The sequence below is a fragment of the Pyrus communis genome, chromosome 2 (assembly GCF_963583255.1).
Source record: "Pyrus communis chromosome 2, drPyrComm1.1, whole genome shotgun sequence".
In the NCBI taxonomy this organism is placed as follows: domain Eukaryota; kingdom Viridiplantae; phylum Streptophyta; class Magnoliopsida; order Rosales; family Rosaceae; genus Pyrus; species Pyrus communis.
Genome location: NC_084804.1, coordinates 28,700,461 through 28,723,284, shown reverse-complemented (window position 1 = coordinate 28,723,284; position 22,824 = coordinate 28,700,461). Strand labels below are relative to the sequence as shown.

Here is a 22,824-nt window from a genome sequence, read left to right as displayed (position 1 = left end):
TTGATAAGCCAACTATTCCTTAGCTACGGTGTTTCTAGCAGACCTAGCTGAAACTCTTGGCTGAAACCGCTTTGGTGTTGCTAAGTGAATGTCGCCAAGAACGTCCTCAAACGGCTGGGTTCTTGATTTTAGAACTATTGTGGCTAAGTAAGTCGACCTGCCAATGGTGTGGCTAAGTAAGTCGACCTGTCAAAGAAAGTAACTATATATGAGGGCCAAGGTTGGAGGGTAAAATCTGTTGCAACAGGCAGCCCCTGATACAAACATACACAGGTATCAAATTACCGACGTACATGTCACCGTCTTTTGAAGAACCCCTCCCATCCCATGTTCTGTGAATGAGATTGATTGGGGGGGAAAAAGAACAAAAAAAAACACAGGAGAGGGACTGTAAGGTACCGTTTGGTACGTGGGACGGGACGGAACAGAGTGGGACAAGGCGTTCCGTCCCACGTTTGGTGCGCCTAAAACGGGTGGAACGAGCTGTTCCACGGGACGAGTTTTGGGTAAATTTTCGTTCCACCTCACCCCCTGGAACGACTCGTTCCACATTCGTGGAACACAAAATTATAACCTCTCCGTCTCCATCTTCTTCCTCCTTGTTTCCATCCGAGGGCATCTTTGCTCCAACTCCGTTCCGTTCCGTCCTGTCCCGTCCCGTCCCGTCCCATTCCGTTCCGTCCCGTCCTGTCCCATCTGCATACCAAACGATACCTTAGGCCCGCCACCATAGACCCACCAAAAATACGGTGCCCAGCAAAGCCAATAGTCATTTTATTCAAATTTTGGGGGTGTATATTTTTTCTTCTCATTTTTTCACTGATTGTGACTGTGGCTTGGTTTTGCACATGAAGGCCATGTTACTCTTGTCCCCAAAACTCTCCTGTAAAGACAACAATGTAAGGACCTGATGATGATCGCTGAGATGACATCATTTTCAACTGCTTCAAACAGCCCTCTCTCTCTCTCTCTCTCTCTCTCTCTCTCTTCAATTATCCAGAAAAGATTACTTCAACTGTTAACTGTATATAGTTGGAATATCTTATGAGTCTTTTTCCACTGGCTCTCTTGCTGAAAACTTAGTAACAAAATGAGGCCATCTTGAATATTTACCAAAAGATCCCAACTATTATTCTTTTATAGGTATGGGTAGAACAAGGGGAACTAAACCAATAATGAAAATGCAAACATCAAACGTAGCTCAGTTGGCTAGAGTAATGTGTTTCCGCCTTTGTAATTAAGTTGAATCATCTTCAGAGTAGTTTGGATCAGGTAAAAATATTGTTCGAATGGAAAAAAATAATGAACAAGGGCATTCACACCCATGTGGGTTGTAAACAATTGCTTTGAGAATGAAGCCTGAAGAGGCTGCATAATGGATTTTGATGGTGGTGATGTCAGAATACATGGTCCCATGGGTTGTTCAATGAGAAGTTTAAAAATCATAAACATACTATAAATAAACACATAGAAACATGATTAGTCAAAGGATATATATGAAACATGGTGTTATCCATACCCATGTGTATTTTCAAAGTAAGGATAGGATCAGAACACTAAGCACCTGATGGTGATGCCATCAAGATTTGTAAATTGGTGATATGAATTCAATCCCATGTGCACTGCAAGGGAAATAGTAAATGGCGAACAATATAGAGATAACTGACCACATCATTTGTAGAGCACCTCTTACATAAGATCACTATGTATTTAGCCACCACATAATCCCATGTGATGTAAGAGCTGCCCTAGTTAGTCAACCATATTGAACATCTTCTCTAGTAGAGGATGATAAAAACTTCAATACAGCTTCTGCACTATGACAACCGATACAAATAAGTGAATGAAACCAAATCAATGTATTAAAAGGCGAAGGCGTAGACAAAGCGTCCCATGGATAGCCTCATTTAGGTGTGAGGCGAAGCTTCAAGGGACCTAAATTTTTTAGTATATATGTTTTATATATTATATAGAAAATAATACTTTGTAAAATTTTAATTGGTAATATCATCCAAATCCATTATAAAATTAACCAAGCATTACAATTAATCAATGGAACTATATATTATGTAATTATAATGCATGGCAATATTAATTATAATACACAAGTGAACGCAACACAGAAAAATTAATCACACACTAAACATACACATATATTATATTAAAAAAAAGTATTAATCAATAATCACCTTAAGCACACACATATATTATAAATATATATACACACTCAGATATATATATATATATATATATATATATATATATTATAATAGAGGATGAAAAACACAATGAGCACACATATAACAATGCACATAAACAACACACACGTACATTATATAAAAAAATAAAAATTAGAAACTCTAGCCGTAAAAATTGGGGATTTATGGGAGTGATGGCAGCAGCGCAGTCTCTGGGTGTTGCGGTGCTGTCGCTGGGGGGTTGCGGTGGTGCTGCTGAAGGCTGTTGCTGGTGCTACAGAAGGCTGTCGAAGATTGGTGTCGCGGCTATCACCAGAGCGAGTGGGAGAGAGAGCTTGTGAAATTAGAAAAAAAGGCAAAGAGATGATCGTGCAAGAAAGAGGTATGAGACAGTTAAAATCCTACAAAAACTATGTCGTTTTGGGTTTGGGAGTTAAAAAGGAAAAAGGAAAAGAAAACAATCAACCAAACATAGACACTGGACGCCCTGAGGTACACCTCTTCCACCTCGACTGCTTTGGCGATGCCTTTCGACCACTCCCTCAAAACAAAGGCGGCAACCCTCACGCCCAACCTTAGAGGCCGCCTAGGCGCGCCCTAAGGCGAGCCTTTTAAAACACTGGACCAAACACAGGCTAGAGTGCTGCTTTGTGTGTGTGGGCAAACGATAATGTACTATCTATGCCCGCACCGAAGTTTTTCTCGTAGAAACACTGTAAAGTATGGGAAATGACATTGAAGTTGACATATAGCTAGAAATGAGATGTGCCCTATCTATGAGAAAATGACTACCACCTACTCTATAAGAAGCCTAGATTCAGCCGGAGCTATGCAACTATGAAGAGAATTATTAGTTTGGACCTACCTCAGCAAACTTTGACAAGAACCCTGTGAGGGAGTGAGAGTTAAGAATGGTTCCTCATAGAACACTTGAGTATTAAAAAATAAAATTGATTCAGATGATATCTTAATTCCGAATGCACACTTTCAGATAACTAGCACAGACAAGTTGAACAATCAATAATAAGTGTCAAAGTAAACCAAAATTCTCTCTTTTCTTGGCATAAAAGATATTAAAAGATACACCTTTTATGTTCCTCCTTTAAATTGTTTACCGATAGATGCCGCATTGCAAATGAAGACAACAAATTTACGTAAAAGAGAGATAAACAAAAAGGAAAATGAGAAAGTACAATAAATCGCCATAGCTGAGAATATACATGTAGGCACTACATTTGCGTGCCATCATGTGCATCTGCTGCGAGTAATTCAAATGTATCTACCACGGAACCAATTTGGAACTGGAATCTTCATAAATCTGCAGGATAATGTACAGTCACTGGTCGGAGACAGAATTCACTTGTTTATTCTTACCCTCTAGAAGAGTCATCTCTCTTCGGAATTTAGCAATATGAGCTTGAACCTAATACAATGGCATTTGAAACCCGAGGTTAATAAAGTTCCTTGAGCATTTTCTATCACAATAAGTAATTTTGTTATCTCAACTAGAGTAACCAAGCTTATGGTATACATTACTGCCTACTAATGCATAAACATCAAATATGTTCAGATCTCTACAACATGTGATTCATCTTAATAAATCCTTACTAGTTTCAGGATTCATAACCTACTCAATTCCAACTTTTTTCAGATTTCAATGGTTAATAACAATGAAATCACAAAGGAATTTGATCGTGACGAGTCAATGAACATAAAGAAACAAAATTAGGTATTTATCGCAGATGCTTAGGCTGGTTCACGAATTTCAGAATAATTTAAACAACCACTATAGCAGTCGTGAGAATTACCAGTAAGAACTCATACAATTATGCAGAACGCAACAAATTAGTCTGCCCAAGGAGAATTTAAAGAAAACATATTCATTCCATTGACCGCCATACAGATATGTTTCATGGAAGATGGTTGGCTCCGTGGGCACGAGGGGGGGGGGGGGGGGGGGGTGTGGGGCGGGGGTGGGCGGGGTGTGGTGGAGTGGAGTGGGGATAGGGGACATCCAAAATGAATGCTAGGCTGGACTCCCCTCAACTGACTTTTCCTAAGCCCTTTAACTCAATATGGCGTGTTTGCACTTCCAAAAGAAACTTTGGTGGAAATTTGGCGACCTACGAGTAACGAGACTATGAGTCTTCTGATTAGACCAAGGGTTACAAAAAAGCAGTGTGTACTTGCCTGCCATAATGCCAATCCCTTTTTTTACTCTCCCTAGTAGTGTACATAAACATAGAACGATACCATGATCGAATGACTACAGATCTTTGCATACATAATGTATGCTCTATTTGGAAACATGTTATCAGAATTCACTGGAAGAAGAAAGGTAGTCCTCCCTTTACTCATTTGAGAACCCAGTCAATCCATTCAACACATACTTAGGATGTGTTTGGGAAACTAAAGAATTAGTTTAAACCAGTTCTACGTAAAACCTGATAGTTAAAACAACTTATATATGAACTAGTTTTGGCAGTTATTTTAGGTCTGCCTTGGCTCTAAAGTATGCTTCTAATAATAATAATTATATTTATCTTTGGAGTTTGAGTGCACATAAGTTCCACAGACCCACTTACAGTATTTGAGTACACGCTGATTTGTTCTCAATGCACTATCAGTTCCACAGACCCACTTACAGCATTTGAGTACCAAAGACTGTTCAATTTAAACACAACCCTACCAAACATGGCTGGCTGGTCTTTGGGGTTTACAGAGCACGCCCTAGGATTCAAGCATCGTACCCCTATATCTCTGGGGATATATTTAAACATCTGTTAGATTAGACATTATTACACTAGTTACACACTACATGATTGACCAGATAGAGAGCTACCGTCTAGTGGCTAAATGTTTTCGATTGACGCACAGCAATATCATACTCACAATTTTTCTATGAAATCGCTTTACAGCTCTTAGAACATGAAGCCGCCCTATTCATTTTCTCTAAGCATACTGGGCTCATGTTTGATGTTTTCTTCACTAACGTATCATGATGATTTTAGAGTTCATAATTCTCAAATATACATCTAAAGTTGCGCTAAAGACATGACTGCAAAATATGGATAGAATTCCATTCAATACATAAATGAGAAGGGTGAAATACTTCTAATAATAATAATTATATTTATCTTTGGAGTTTGAGTGCACATAAGATTTTAGAATCCTAGACACTTTATATGCAATAAATTGCAAAAGGATTCAGCATAAAGAAATTAACTGGACAAATACATCAGTACATAATCTAAGAAACCACAGATGGTAAATTTTTTTCCACGAATACAGACTTATTGACAGCTCTTCACGATCACAAAGTTTCAAGTTCCATAAATTATGTCTAGAAACTATGAGATAAAGTTATGCATACCTGCTGACGAGCTGCTGCAAGTTGTAGCAGCTCATCTGCTTCTGAAAAGTTTGTGAACCACTGGCATAGGAGATGATCTTTAGTGTCCCCTCTCTTTCTCTTACTTGGATCCTCAACTGGCACTACATGCAATGAAAAGGAATAATTTACAATCCACAAAATGATAAAGAGAAATTACAGACACAACAGCATAAATAATTTATACCAGGTGGAGGCAAAGCAACGCCAGCAGGTAGTCTGGGAACGACTACAGCTGGCTCATTCTGCACACGAGCCAATAAAGCCTCTGAAGGCTCAGGGAACACAATCTCATCATATGATTCCACAACAACAGGCTTTTTAGTCGACATAGGACCAGACTCATCCTCTGGGTACAACTTCAAATGATGAAATCTGTGACAAAGTTCAAGATTAAATTCTCCTTGCAATGATGGGCAGGCATAGTACCAAATGTATGTTAAAATGAAAAACAGGTTGTTGGTTGTTTCTAAACAAATGTAAAATCAAATTATACCAATGCATGTAATAAATAATCAAACTCATTGTTTGAAAAATTCATCTCCCAATTAAGCATACTAGAAGGTTAAGTAAAATCTAATTTCCCCATTTCGTAACATATATGGTACATATAAAGCAGGATGTGTCGTTGCAAGGGTTCTGGTGAATACTCAGATAGACAATGAACATATCAATGTTGGAAATTAAAAGACGAAGTTGTTTCGGTCAAACTAGGTTTAAATCTACTATTCCATTGTTGAGGACTCGGTACAAATGCAAAGAACATAGACAGCATCAAACACAAAATTAGACAGCCGAGGACCAAGTAAATCACGTGATTTATTATTCAAAGCAACTCACAAGTTTAATGGCTTATCACAAACATCACTGTGGAAGAAAAGCGTAATGGCGATTTCAAATTCACCCCAGCCACATTCTGACAATTCAAATGGTGGTGACTCAACCACCCTTGTGGGATTACTGAAACTGGAATGCAGCTGAAAAACAGCACGTTTTATCACCACTCCAAGATCCTCATTGGTTGCCCCACGAACGTACACAGTCCACTTGTGTGATTGGTACCTAGTTAAATGTCACGAACTTAACTCTCATATTCCATTCCTCATGTAAGTAATTCAACAAGACAATAAAGCAATACTTACTCGTTCGCCTTCTTACCGAGCCAGAATGCAATATTGCCATACACTATCGGAACACTAATCTCAACATCTTTGAGTTTCTTATGAAAAATCTACACAAAGTTACATGAAAAGCAAAACAATGAAAAAAAAACTACAATTTAAGTTCTAAACATAGACTCATAGTAGTAGCATATGCTCAAAACTTTTTTGACAGTATTCCGGCGATCAGAATGATGGGCAACAATCCAAAATCAAAAACCAATTTTGAAACGATTTTTTTGAATTTTTGAATTTTTTTTAAATAATGCCGACTCTCATGATCCATAACAGGGGCAATCAACACATTATACAATGTGAAACAATATGTTGGAAAATCAAATCAAATCAATCTCAAAACAGAGTCTTGAAGTTGAGGATCAGAACTATTTCCAAAAGCACTTCTGGGTATCTGGGTATCCTTGTTTTGGTAAATTATGAAGTGGGTAATTGTAAAATTTTGAAATTGAACAAGAAAGTTACCTTCTTTTCACTGTCTTCCGGTTTGCCCATTTTGGTGCGCAGGGATTTGGGGGAGGACCCACTTATTTCAGGTTGATCAGGACCGTGCATTTTGGAAGAGGAACCATTGTTCATGTCCTTGTAAGAATCTCTTCCTTCTGTGGTGCAATCGAGAAACGAGGGATTCTTCCCGCGAAGTAGCAGGGTACCCTAGCTTTTCTAGGAGGGAGTTATCCTGTACAGCGTGCATTCAAGTTCGTCCGCTCTTTCACCCAATGAATCTGGGCCGTGTGGCGCGTAGTAAGGGCATTTTAGTCGGTCCACCAATAAAAGGTTCTCCTCAAATGACGAAAATGACCATATTTTGTAAGGATAACAATGAACTCACCGTGAGTATATCATTTTAATCTCGATCCTCCTTTAGTAATTTTCTTCCGGCCCCGGTCCATTTAAAGTTGACCCACTTTTTATTTTTATTTTTATTTTTTTTCAAATAACGTCTCGAAGATAAATAAAGTGATCCACCACTCTCGTGTTACTTTAATCTCTAGAAAAAGTTCACTTATCATTTGTTTGTTTATAATTTTTTTTTTTTTTTCAAATAACGTCTGTACGGAAGATAAATAGAGTGATCCACCACTCTTGTGTTACTTTAATCTTTAGAAAAAGTTCTCTATCATTTGTTTGTTTATAATTTTTTTTTTTTTTTTTTTTTTTCAAATAACTTCTGTATGGAAGATAAAATAGAGTGATCCACCACTCTTGTGTTACTTTAATCTCTAGAAAAAGTTCTCTATCATTTGTCTGTTTATAATATGTTATCAGCATGACGATATTTGCATTTTATTTTCTTTACTTTGAAATATTTGCCGTAAGGATTTCACTATTCCTTCTTTGTCTCTTCATCAACTATTGTATGCTCCCACAATGTATGTGTGGGAACATAAAAGTATCCCGACCAATAAAAACACCCGATGGTACCACTTATAAAAAATAACTACTCTATCATTGACGGAATACACAAATTGTTAGTCAAACCCTAACGAGCTAACATGCCACATTCTCTATGAAGCCCTAAGAGCCCACAATCAACAGGCACCCCAAGCTCAATTCATCACAAATGATTAAAGTTGATCGCCATGTGACTATACAGATTACCCTGATATGTAATGAGTTTACCTGTCAGTCTCTTAGCATGACAAGACTTTCCAAAGCATATTCCTCAAATTTTAGAGGAATACTTTTCCATCGGTGTGCAGACTAGGTAACACTTTGCTAACAAGTTCAACGAACTTGGATGCTAGGGTTAACTCCTTAATTCTCTATAAATAGCCAAGCTAGCCACTTTATCCCAGTAATCAAGAACTCTTACCACACTCTTATCACTTCCTATAGCCTTTTTGACTTAGGCCTCAAATACCCTTTGTCTAAACCTACACTAGTGTTAGCCTGACTCCGTTTGTCTCTTGTCCTTATTTGTGTAAGTTTTCGACAATTCAATTTGCATCGAAAGTGTGCTCCCAAAACTTGGTGCTTTCATTGAGAGTTCTTGAAAAACAGTTGCAAAAACAAAATTCTAAACATAAAACTTCCTTCACTAGTTTCTTCTTTAATTCAAAATTGGTGGAAACACGAAGATTATCAAGTAGGAGCATCAAAATGGTGGTGGCACCACCACCAAGTTGGGCTCTCTATATTGCAGGGTTGGAATCAATTCCATTGGCCCCACCCGCGACACCTACTATAACATCCCGAAATTTCTAATTTGAAAGCCAAACACACAGGTAAGCAACAATAAAAATAATGGTTAATTATAATTCTAACTAACCACACTAAAAAAAATAATCATTTTGTTTAGTTTATGGCTACATCTAACCTCCTCGTTAGACTGCCTATGTACCCTACGAAGGGATCAAGCCATTTGTAGTTCACAAATTCAATTTCTAACTCATTTCTGAAAAATTTTCAAGTGACTAATAATCACTAACTAGGTTCAAACAAATGAATCACACCAAATGCATTTCAAATATGGATTCAGAATATCAAAATTAGTTTAAAAAGGCAGCATCAGCACTCTGGCCACGCGCCACCGTGAGCGGCGGTTTCCGGTGAACGGAAACCTCAAATTCCAACGAACTCTAAAAATTACCAAATTTTACAGGGTTGTAGAGTTCAATGAGCGAAAAAACTTTCATACATAGGCCAAAGTCCAATTCGGCCAGGAAGCGGCCGAAAAATCCCTTGAACCGCCAAAACCCTCAATTTGTGTAGTTGTCGATTCGCCACCAAAACGAACTTCGACGCCTCATCCAAGGCTTGGACCTTAATCCTGGGGTTGAAAGGAGTCTTTTGGTGGTGGTCATCGACGGTGAAGCTCGCCGGAGCCATCGAAAAAAGGTTAAAGTCGCTGGATGCACCTATGGGTTTATGGATTCGATTTGTAAATTTGGGTTAGAAAATTTGAAATCTAACATATAGAGATGTTGGGCTCGATGAGAGCTTTCCATAGACACTAGAAGCACCTCGAACGGACGTCGAACGGAGGAGTTAAAGCAGGGTCAAGGAACTGGGTCAGGTTGGGTTGTATGGATCCCAAAGGATCCAGTGCTCCATCACTTCCCTTATTTCTCTCCCTTCTTCCTCTGCGGATTGGCCCTCTCCCTTCCTCCTTTTCTCTCTTGCATCCCTCATTTCTCCTCTTTCTTGCTACCACCTGGCAGCGTCCAACCCCAATTCTTTTATTTATTTAATTTTTTTTTCCACAATGAAAACATCTCTAATTTCTTCGTTATAACTCCGTTTCACGAATGATTTTCACCTACGCACTCGTAGGATTGAACTCTATCCAAATATGTCAAGAAACATGACAAAATGTATGAGGATAAAATACATCCTTGTAAAATTATGTTTGGCCCCCTAGGGCATTTTCGTCATTTCTACTTATCGATAAAATTTTCCACATAACTGTATATGTTAAATTTTTTAGGGTGTTACACCTACGACTCCATGTCATGCCGCAAGGAACGACAAAACCCGAGCCACCGCCACCGCCATCGTGAGAGGAGGAGCGACCAGAACCATCATCGTTGCCATGGTGCTACCTATCGCCACCATGATACCAGTCTCGTCCCCCATGAGACTAATGACAATGCCCACTGAAGCCGCCTTGGCTTCCATTTTCCCTAAGGTGCGCCTCTCCTAAACACGGTTAAGGGTTCGTAAGCCCTAGCACGCTAAACCCTAGGCTTTCTTGCCCACAAGCTTAAGCCCTTGTCCATGAGGAAACCTTAACCAATGCACGCCACACCTCGCTCATCCTGGTTGACCACTAAACGCTCACTAATTGACCAATCATGCAAGGATAAACCTCACGACAATCGACTGCCTCTAGGCCTCGTGATTTAACAAGACATAGATCGAGTGCACCAAGATTTTTGACCTCTAGGTCTAGCTAGAGAACATCCATCGCTTGGCAATTCCATGCATAAGTACAAAGAAAGATTAAACTATTATCTACGCTAAGTAACCTTCTTTATATTCTAGAATGGTGCTGTTTTAATTAATTTATTTATGTATTCTTAAAAAAAGTAACGATATAAACTGAAATATGTTCTGCTTGTAGAACTCCTGGATGCTTAAAGCATTTGCGAGTATAATTGTAAATTTGGATGAACCATCAATTTAGGTTTTGAGTGGGCATATATCTAGTGAGGGGATATGATCATTTGTAATGGGTGTATCTTGTATAATAAAATTTTATTCTTGGTGTTGTTGATCCCTGTTTTCCTCTCACTTATAAAATCTTAATATATGGATTCACTATGTTTGAAATAGGACTCTAAGCACCTAACAAATTTATTTCCAATTTTGTAGATGTCACATCTCATTAGAACCCGGAGGGCGATGACTTCTACACCTAGTCCGACAATTACACCTACTACTGCCGCCACTGCTTCAGCAGAGATGAACCATAGCCCGGTGAATTTGGTTGACCCAGTTGGTCCTCCAGTCCCACAAGTGTAAGCATCGTCGACTTCTTCGATGGCACTACCTGTTAGCGACCGACATACTCACCAGCGCCCTGCACTCTAAACCAGATGTCACTATCGGGATCCATAACCAATGCCTCGGGTACACGCCTAGGTATATAATCCTTATTCAATCCTTTATTCCCATGTAACTGAATTAGGTTATTTAGGTTCAATTTGTTAAGTTATGTCATGTAAGGATTAAAAAGTTGTCATCTTTCCGAACCTTTTATTAAACTGTTGTGATCATTGTGTTGGTTACATATATTGTTTATGTTATTTTTAGGGTTTTGGGAAATATTTTAATTATAGGGGAGGTTATGCCAAAATTTTAGTAGGATTTGCTATTAGTTTTGGGTTAATGTTTTTTTTTTTCATTTATTTGCAGCGAAGAAAAACACCCGGGGACCTTGTCGGCAATTGAAGACGGCGAAGGTCACTCGGGTGACCAATGGTTGTATCACATTCGAATACGATGAGCGACATCGTGCCGCACCAACGGCGGAGCAGCATACTACATTGGCCCGCGAAATTAGACATGTTGTGCGGACCTTTTGCCCTATGCGGTGGAAGTCTTGGAAGGCGATGCCGGAGGAGACGAAGAACACGGTGTGCAATCAATTGTTTGTAAGTAGCATCGCCTTTTTAATGCTTTTCATGTAAAATTTATATATTTATATTTAATACTAATACTTTCATAATATTTGTTACATTGCAGACAAACTACAATTTGGAGGACATGTTGGTGTACCTCAATTGGCTCTTCTCCGAACGCTACAAGCAGTAGAAGAGTGACTTACACCAATTTTCCAACAGTTTGATGATCCGCAAGTCGCTCTCGTGGAGGGTTGCCCGAAGGAGTTCGAGGACCGACAAGATAGTTGGGTTTGGCTTTGCGGTCATTTTCAGGAGGTGGGCTATGTGGTGCATTTTTAATTACGACTTCTTTCATTTTACTTTCTTTAATTTTTGCTAACATTTATTATTATTTTTTTTAATTTTCTTTAAGTATTACAACTAATACATTTATTTTTTGTATAACAGAAAATCCATGTTTTTTTTCACAAGCAACTATGGTGGAGAAGAGTCAGTCGGTGCTTCAAGAGTCCGCCTCCAGCTTCCCTCGGACATGTCGATCGAGTCTATGGATCCCCCTGAGGATGCAGGGTTTCACATCCTGACAGAGACTTTGGACCAAACTTTCGGTTAAAGGTCAGGGACATATTGTCGGGGAATGGGAAATGCCAAGAGGCGGGAGAGTGGAGCCTCGTCATCCTCGCAGTTAAAGGGCCAGGTTACGACTTTGACACAAAAAGTCGCTAGTCTGAGAAGTGAGCTAGCATCATACAAGTCTCAAATGTCAATGCTTGTACAAGCCCTCAGTTCCTCCAGAATACATCCCTCCGGTTTTTCTGCACCATCGCCCTCAGAGCCCTTCCACACCGAGCATGCACAGCAATCAGGCCCGTTGACCTCCGACCCCGCCCCCACCCCCTACCAGTAGCATGATTACCAAGCACCCTTGAACGACTTGCCTATTGATTATTCTACTTTTTTTTTCATAGTTTTGTTCCCGCTTTCTTTTAAAAGTTTGTATTTGTACGTACATTTTTTATTTATTAATTTGCTTTTTTTTTTTTTTTTTTTTGTCATTTTTATGATTTTTTTTTTTTTAATATTCCTTTTATTTTATTTATTTATTTATTTAGAATTCCACTTGGGTGACGCCTACTGGTTGTTGTGCAAAATTACGCGCGTCTTACAGGTTTCGTCGCGCAAATTTCTGATGTCCCCAGAAATTTGTCGTCACAAAGCACACTTGTACCCTTTTATATCGTACGACGAAAGCTTTTGTCCGTATAACTTTAGCGCGACGAATATCAAAGCGTTGTGCGATTGTTTATAAGCGCGATGAATTTGTACTTATTCGTCGCACAAGGTCTTTTTTCATGACATTTGCGCGACTAATTCTGAGCGATGATTGGTGTGTCGCCATAGTTTTTATGCGACCTAAAATTGCTTTGCGCGACAAAGTCTTCCTTGTCGCACAAACTGTTTAATTTAGTAGTGATTTGTGATTGGTTTTCTTGATGATTTGCATTATCACATATTGTGTGTGTGTATACATTACATCAGTTGACTTTGTAAAGCCATAGAAGGCAAGTATTTAGATACAATACAACAGTAAGGATAGAGGAAGAGTGATTCGTGTAGTGCAGCAAATCACGTCCTAATGACAGATTTGTCTGCTTAATTTGCTGGACCTGTAGTAATATCTTCAGTATCAACATCCATGAAGTTGAGGAACATATAGCACTTTTCTGAATCCAAAATTAATTTACTGATTAATTTAAATTTAAATAATGATGATCATATCAACATTCAGCTTTCACATTACATTAAACGTATATAGTCAAGTCACACGGTAGAAGACAACCCGACCTACCTGGACAAAGTCTAGTAAAAGTGCAAACCTAGATGTGCAAAGAACTTGCGAAGTTCTTTTCTTGGACTTGTTTAGGTTTCACTTGCTTAAGTACTATTAACCGACATACAGGCGGACTTGTGGCACTATCAACTTTATAAAAAATTTTACGCATGTTTTTGTGGGATCACTTTGTAATATATTTTCATTTATTTTTTAGAACATTATTGATAGATCATTTTTATAAAATTAGACAAATCCAAGACCATTAAGACATTACGGACGAATACGGTCCTACAAAAAAAACCCTAAATCCTTGATCCAACGGTCATATGATTTCAGATTTAGATGATTTATGGTAGACATGATCTTGAGAGAATACCTAAAAGATAAACGGTTCGGATCGTTGAAAACATTGCAATGTGAGTCCCACAAAAATATACGTAAAATATTGTGTAAAAAAGGAAGTGCTATAGATCCGTCCCATATATATTTTATCTTTGAAGTCTTTCAACTCGACTGTTGTCACATAATAAAAAATAACAAGACAAATGTTTGTGTTGGACGCTCACAAGAAGGTGTAGGACTCCCATTATTTTAAGGTGAGAGTTTAAGACAAACTTATAGTGTTTTTGTTTTATGCAATTTCTTTTCTCTATTGTGATGATTTTTATCATACTTTAGAAACAAATGAGATAAGAGGCATTCAGAAAAGAATAATACTTGGTGTTATGCAAGGAAGTTGAGACTGCGCTTTGTTTTTTTTTTTTTTTTTTAATTTAATAACTTAAGGAACCCAAAACCTTGTCCAAAGAGTTATTACAAATTAGCTGGGACTGAGCTCTAGGTTGATTACTTTGATGATTTCAAATTCTAGCATATTTACGTGGGATAATTTTCTTAGGGAGTCACAAAATATTTTTAACATTAGGATTAAGTCGATTAACGTTGAGTGCTTTTAAAGGAGAATGTTTTTCCTATAAAAGAAATTTATTAGACTAAACCAAAGGCGCCCTCTTGAATATTAATTACACTGCAACGTCAAGCCCCGAGCACCTAGTCTACGCCCAAGTCCTTTTCTCTATTCGTTTTCCAAAGGAACTGAGACTGCCTCCTCTTATTTCCTGCATACCATCAAATCATATAATGCGTTACAGTGCAGTAAGAAAATGAAACCTACAACTTGTCCGTGTGCGAGAGAAAATACCATGAACCCTTAGAAGATACACAGATGATAGACGTACCAAGGAAGCTTAATCGTGTCTTTCCACCATCCCTGCTTTGAGCAATTAGAAACCATCTTGTCCAACCGTTCAATAATCTCCGAGAAAATGGGCATCATAACAGGTTCTGGATTCCAACATTCCTCAATCAACCTGCATGCATATCATTTTAGCATCATCAATTAAGCATTACAGTTCCCCTTTCAGAAAAGACGAGAAAAAGTTACTGCATGTTAATCAGTAGACCATGCGGAGACTTGTATTGAAATCAAACTTACTCTTTTACTACAGTGGGATAACTTTTTGATTTGGTCCTCAGCTGCGGTCTTTTTCCTTCCAAACGCATCAGTTTCGCAGCCTCTTCCATAGGCTTGGGATGGAATGGTTGTAATCCCTCAGCCATCTATGAGAAAACAAAGCCACACAAAGACAAGTTATTACTTACTTCAAAATAATGAGCAACAACGTAATTGTTTTCCACACAAGATAGAAACGATCCACAAAATTCCCCCAAACCATCGGTGTTTTAAAATAAGAATGCAAAAGTCAATGCCTGCAAGAGTGCTACGTTCACAGCAAAGTGTTTATGTGTACTCCGTAAGCTTGAGAAAGCAATGTACTGTATATTCTAGAAACCCAGGAAAGTAAACTAATTTAGAAGTGCTGAACTGACAATGAATTATACTTGATAACACGATGAAGATAGTGAAAATGAAAGGTTCCTCATATAATATAAGACCGAAAGAGTATACATCCACACTTCTGGTGAAAATTTCAGCTTTGTAGATCTCAGGTGCCACATATAAACCTAGAATGAAAGAGGACAAATTATAATTCAAGTCCTGATTGTTGGTATTCTAAAGTTTACTAACTCAATACCAAAATATGTGGGTGATAAGTTTACAAACTCTATCACACCTCTCACTTTCACTCTCAATAAAATTGGACAAAGAAATAGAGAAAGGAGGGAAGCAACAAGCTTTGAAAAAAAAACACTTGGACTTTGATATATGAAAAGAGAGTTTACAAAAATCAATAGCTTACAAGCTGAAAATGAGAATGGGAAATAGGATTCGGATGATATGCTCTAAGGCTTAGCAAGATGGCCTATTTATACAAAACTGAAAAAATAAACAATCCAACAATACATATAATGAATGATGGTGTTCCACATCTTTACACCCTTTCAAACACATGCAGCAACTTTGACAGTTGGCATACACATGCATTGCATCATGGCAGGTTGTAATAACCACCTTTCGGCTTGCACACAGCAGCTCACATCTCTGCTGTCTTTCAATCTCCTTTCGGCTAACACATGGAGGAAGCAATGATCTTTGTAGTTGCTGAAAAACACCCTGGAAAGAAACTGACAGCTTGTTTTAACCATTAACAACCTGTTTTTATTTGATTTTCCAACACACCTCCTCAAATTAAAACGCCTTTATCCCTAGCATTTCACGTAGCAACTTGAATGGCTCAACTGGCAGTGGCTTAGTGAAGATGTCTGCCACTTGTTCCTTCGTGTGACAATATACAAGCTCAATTGTCTTTTGGTTCACATGATCCCTCAAAAAAGGGAACCTGGTATCGATGTGCTTACTCCTTCCATGTTGGACTGGATTCCTAGCAAGCTTGATAGCTGAGATGTTATCCACATGAATCACAGTCGATTCCACTTGTGGATGACACACTGACTTCAACAGATTTCTTAACCAAATTGCCTCACACACGGTTGAGGCTACAACAACGTACTCGGCTTCACACGATGACAAAGCAACAATTGATTGCTTCTTTGAAGTCCATGAGAAAGCTGTTGATCCTAGAAAAAAACACATAGCCAGTTGTGCTTTTCCTTTCATCTTGGTCACCTCCCCAATCACTATCTGAATAACCAAATAATTTTGCATCTTCACCAAAATTATAAAATAGACCATAGTTTAGAGTACCTCTTATGTACCTCAAAATTCTCTTGGCGGCCAGCCAATGAGACTCCCTTGGTGTTTCCATGTATCGACTCACGAGTCTAACACCATAAACTATATCAGGTCTTGTGATTGTAAGGTACCTTAGGCTTCCAACCAAGCTTTTGTACACGGTTGAGTTTACAAACTCACATTCTCCTTCCTTGGACAGCTTCAATCCAGTTGCAACTGGAGTGTTGACAATATTGCACGTGTCCATATTGAATTTCTCCAATATATCTCTCATGTACTTTTGTTGAGAGATGTAGATACCATCACTTTCTTGCTTCACTTCTATGCCAAGAAAGTATGACATTAATCCATTGTTAGTCATCTCGAATTCACTGAACATGGATTGCTTGAACTCATAGAACATTGCTTCATTGTTTCCTGTAAACAACAAGTCATCTACATAGAGACAAATAATTAAGAACTCCCCTTTTTCACCGTTCTTCATGTAAACTGAATGCTCGTATGGACATTTTTGAAATCCATTTTGGTGAAGGTAGTTGTCAATCCTTGAGTTCCAAGCTCGTGGTGCTTGCTTGAGGCCATACAAAGCTTTCTTCAAACGATACACCTTATCTTCTTTTCCTTGTACTTGGAAGCCTTCTGGTTGTTCCACGTACACTTCTTCCTCAAGAACTCCATTAAGGAAGGCTGACTTGACATCTAATTGATAAATTTTCCATTTATGCTGAGCGGCAAGAGAGATTAGTAATCTTACCGTGTCAAGTCTTGCAACTGGAGCATAGACTTCATCATAGTCCACTCCATACTTCTGTTTGTAGCCCTTTGCTACAAGCCTTGATTTGTATCGATCCACACTTCCATCTGCAATGCGTTTGATCTTGTAAACCCACTTGACACCAATAGCCTTCTGATTTGGTGGGAGCTTTGTTAACTCCCAAGTGTCATTCTTCTCGATGGCATGGATCTCTTCTTCCATGGCTTTCTTCCAACAATCTTCTTCCACAACTTCATTGAATGAGAGAGGCTCATGGTCTGCATAGAAGCAGAAAAAATTGGTTTCTTCTTCTTCTTGTCCATAAATCTCTATGAGACTCCTTAACCTCACTGGAGTTGAGGAGCTGCTTTCCTCACTAGATGTAGGACCACTCCTTGCAATTATGTGCACTGGAGTTGTTGTGATTGTTTGAGCAGGCTGTTGCTCAATAGGTGGTACAACTTCTGGTTCTTCAAAATCATTGGTGACGATCTTCTCTTTACTGACTTCTTTGTTGTTCCACTTCCATGTCTCTTCCTCACTGAAGATGACATCTCTACTAACCACTAGTTTGCCAGTTAGTGGGTTGTAGAGCTTGTATGCCTTGGACTCTTCACTATAGCCCACAAACACACATTTCTCACCTCTATCATCAAGTTTCCTCCTCTTGGCTTCTGGAACTTGAGCATATGCAACACACCCAAAAATTCTTAGGTGTGTAACATTCGGCTTGTATCCACTCCAAGCCTCTTATGGTGTCATCCTCTTAACACTCTTTGTTGGACATCGATTCAACAAATAAATCGAACAAGCTACAGCTTCTGCCCATAACTCTTTTGGCAAATTCTTCTCCTTAAGCATGGACCTTGTCATGTCAAGGATGGTTCGATTCTTTCTTTCGGCTATCCCATTTTGCTGTGGGGTATAGGCAGCAGTAAGTTGATGCCTAATTCCTTGCTCCTTGCAGTATGCTTGGAAAGCATTGGAGGTGTACTCTCCACCTCTATCTGATCTCACAGCCACAAGCTTGTGGTTACTTTCAGCCTCTGTGAGTGCCTTGAACTCCTTGAAATTTTTTAGGGCAGCTGACTTCTCCTTGAGAAAATAGACCCAAGTCTTTCTACTGAAATCATCAATGAAGGTAATAAAATACCTATTACCTCCATAAGACATGGAATCCAATGGACCACATATATCTGTGTGAACCAACTGCAGTGATGCCTTTGCTCTCCATGTATCACCAACAGGGAACGATAGTCGTGCTTGCTTGCCAAGCACACAACCTTCACATACTTGCCCTGTGGCTTCAATTTGGGGTAGACCACGAACCATTCCTCCATTTGACAGCAACTTTAGGCCATTGAAATGAAGATGGCCAAATCGAAGATGCCATTTCCATGACTCATCTTCCATTACACCGATGTTGCAGCTTCCAATCTTTGTGTTCAAATTCATCGGAAACATCCGGTTCTTTGACATTCGAACACATGCAATAAGATTTCTCCTTGCATTCCTGAGAGTGAGAAGCATGTTCTCCATATGTATAATGTACCCTTTCTGGAGCAGTTGACCAATGCTCAGAATGTTGCTCTTCATACCTGGTATGTAGTAGGTATCAGAGATGTATTCTTCTCTACCATCCTTCTGGATGATCTTGATCTTCCCTTTGCCTTCAACTGGCAACTTTGAGGAGTCACCAAGACTTACAGATCCATAGGCCCCATCTTTGAGTTCGGCAAAAAACTCCTTCTTTCCACACATGTGATTGCTTGCACCAGAGTCCAAATACCAAACATCTTGTTGACTACTGGAATCATGGTGTGCTAGCAAGACTGTAAGTTCTTCATCAGTATTTCCACTTGATTCTGCCATGTTGACATGCTCACCATTTTTATGTGAACATTCATTGGCATAATGTCCATATTGCTTACAGTTGTGACACTGGATATGCGCCTTTCCTCGAGTAGATCTCCACTCCTGAGACTGACCTTGATTTTGTGCATAGCCTCGACCTCTTCCTCGGGCTCGTCCTCGGCTACGATTGGATGAACTCCCACGACGTGAGTTCCACTGCCCACGATCTCCATTTGGTTTGTCAATATTCAACTTTGACTCCAAAGCTTGCTCTAGCGTTGTGGGGCTTGCATTCTTCTGAATGCGTTGCTCGTGAACTAGGAGGGATCCTAGCAATTCCTCTGTGCTCATTGTCTCCAAATCCTTCGATTCCTCAATGGCAGTCACCACATGCTCAAAGTTGGATGTGAGTGACCGAAGGATTTTCTCCACAACTCGTACTTCATCGAGTTTCTTGCCATTTCTCCTCATCTGATTTACTATCGCAATGAGCCTTGTGTGATAGTCGGAGATGCTCTCTCTTTAATTCATGTGAGCAGTTTCAAAATCTGCTCGAAGTGACTGTAATCTCACTTTCTTGACTCGATCTACTCCTTTGTAGATTGTACTGAGTGTATCCCATACTTGCTTGCTCGTTGTTGCTTCTGCAACCTTCTCGAACGTTGAATCTTCCAAACCCTGGTATAGAAGATACAGCGCCTTTTGGTCCTTCTTTCGTAAGTCCTTGAGAGTGTTCCTTTGATCCGCAGTATATATGGCTTCTTGCTCGGCAGTGGGTACAACATACCCACTACTGACAACTTCCCATAGCTCCTGTGATCCAAACAATGCTTTGAATTGGATGCACTATCTTTCATAATTTTCTTTCTTCAATGTGGGAACTTGGAGTTGCACTAAGTTGGACGCCATAACTGCTGCACCTGCCAGAATGGTATTCTGGCTCTGATACCAATTGTTGGTATTCTAAAGTTTACTAACTCAATACCAAAATATGTGGGTGATAAGTTTACAAACTCTATCACACCTCTCACTTTCACTCTCAATAAAATTGGACAAAGAAATAGAGAAAGGAGGGAAGCAACAAGCTTTGAAAAAAAAACACTTGGACTTTGATATATGAAAAGAGAGTTTACAAAAATCAATAGCTTACAAGCTGAAAATGAGAATGGGAAATGGGATTCGGATGATATGCTCTAAGGCTTAGCAAGATGGCCTATTTATACAAAACTGAAAAAATAAACAATCCAACAATACATATAATGAATGATGGTGTTCCACATCTTTACACCCTTTCAAACACATGCAGCAACTTTGACAGTTGGCATACACATGCATTGCATCATGGCAGATTGTAATAACCACCTTTCGGCTTGCACACAGCAGCTCACATCTCTGCTGTCTTTCAATCTCCTTTCGGCTAACACATGGAAGAAGCAATGATCTTTGTAGTTGCTGAAAAACACCCTGGAAAGAAACTGACAGCTTGTTTTAACCATTAACAACCTGTTTTTATTTGATTTTCCAACATTGATGACGAGTTTCAGATGAGTAGATCTAGTATTCTTTTTGCAAAAAACAGAAATATACAATGTTTTGAAAGCAACATGCACATCCTGTATACACAAATACGCATGTAGTACTTGTGTAGATTGATCAGCTTTTGTCTAATTAAATGATTCTTCTAGATTTTCCCAGAAATTAAGAACTTGCGCTCCTATAGAGTCGAAGAGAAAATTTCCTTCTCAAAGAGCATAAGTTAAGTAACAATCAGAATCCAAAAATTTTAATTCTGAATGTATTTCTACTTGTAAAGACCGAATAATTTTATCATAGAGTGCAGATCGTGAGAGATGAATCCAAGGCAAGAAAGTGATTCAGTTGTACAAGAGCTTACTTGAAAGGTCAGTGTCAGCCCAAGGCTGTGCTAGTTTTGCTTTGTCAGGTGAGATTTTTGACAATCTTAACAAGCCAAATCCAGCTACTTTCAGTTGACCTCCATTATCGAGCAAAATATTTTATTGCACCTTACCAAAATTTCAAATATTAAATAACCGTACATCCCAACCAGAACCATCAAAAAATTAATAGGCAATTATTACACCTATTACATCAACTTGTGCTTTTGGTTGTCTTACTTTGGCTTTAATCACAGTGGATTACTGGGTCTGGTTTACATTCATGAAGATAATTCACGCCCCTGGTAACAAGAATAAGAAAAGAAAAATGTCATAAATGTGAATTGGCTGAACCTAGCTAGACAGTTAGAAGGAAGAACATGCTTGAGGTACTCATAGATATATAAACCATATGATACAATTTACGTGCTTGTCATTTGAACATAAATTTTTTTTTTTTTTTTTTTTTTTTTTTTTTTTGTGTATGCTGAATTTCTATTTGAATGGGGAAGTTTTTAAAAGAATAACTGGCAGAAAAACATATGCATGCCTTGCAATGTCAAGATCAAATCTTAGGGCTTTTGATGGAAATAAGCGCCCTTTCTTTTGAAGATAGCTTCCCAAGTCACCCTGAAACATCAACCACCAAAGCATTGCCAAGTCATGGTTAAGATATTTAAGTGTATATGAGTGCGCGCACACACATTCAATATATGTGCAGAGAGAGAGCTTATTTTCGAATGCTACTCTGAAACAATCATCTATTGAGAATCAATGTCAATTGTAGGTGAAGTAGGTGGATGTTGTAGGTGAAGTAAGTGTGTGAGGTTGGTGAAGTAAGTGGAGGTTGTAGGTGAAGTAGGTGGATGTTGTAGGTGAAGTAAGTGTGCGGTGTAGCTTTCATTTGGTTTGCTATAAATACCCAAGTCCTCAAGCATTGTAAATCATCCAAGGAGAAACAAAGCCTAGAGCTAAATAAGAAAAGCTTTGCTAATTAGTTTGTTTTGTGAGCTTTCTTTAAGAGTGTGCTCTATTTTCTTCTTCTTGGGATCATTAGAGTTATCTTGGATACTCTTCTTATTCAACAATTGGTATCAGAGCCAAGTCGGTCAGGGATCGTTCTTGGTAGAGCATTGGTTGTAAAGTCTCTTGAAATTTCGAGTATGCTCTGTGGTTGCAGTTTTGACTGATCTTCCACATCAGAAAAGATTTCTTGAGATTATTGCTGGGGTTATCACAAACCTTGAGAGGGAGCTTCTTTGTGTGGAGAGTAGTGTATTACTCTGCACGGTAGTCACTCAAGCTTGTTCGGTGTAGTCAAAGTCTTGCCGATACGATGGGTGATCTTCAAGTTGTTGGAGGAATCAAGAAGCTCAACAACCAAAACTATAACACGTGGGCAACGTGTATAGAGTCTTACCTTCAAGGTCAAGACTTGTGGGAGGTTGTCGGTGGTAGTGAAGTTACACAACCGGCAGCGGAAGATGCTAACGGCTTCTT

At 38.9% G+C, this 22,824-nt stretch overlaps 1 protein-coding gene and 1 pseudogene across 1 annotated transcript; both read right to left on the bottom strand.

The window, feature by feature from the left end:
• Positions 1–3,143: 3,143 nt before the first annotated feature.
• On the bottom strand, positions 3,144–7,343 carry LOC137726740 (transcription initiation factor TFIID subunit 14b-like). The gene is made up of 6 exons (XM_068465691.1): positions 7,230–7,343; positions 6,732–6,820; positions 6,430–6,651; positions 5,777–5,964; positions 5,572–5,693; positions 3,144–3,621 (listed from the first exon to the last, which is right to left on the bottom strand). The coding sequence occupies exons 1-6, from the start codon at positions 7,341–7,343 to the stop codon at positions 3,535–3,537; spliced, it is 822 nt and encodes a 273-aa protein (XP_068321792.1). The 3' UTR covers positions 3,144–3,534.
• A 7,435-nt stretch (positions 7,344–14,778) lies between these two features.
• LOC137725009 (integrin-linked protein kinase 1-like) overlaps positions 14,779–22,824 on the bottom strand; it is a 16,321-nt pseudogene continuing 8,275 nt past the window's right edge.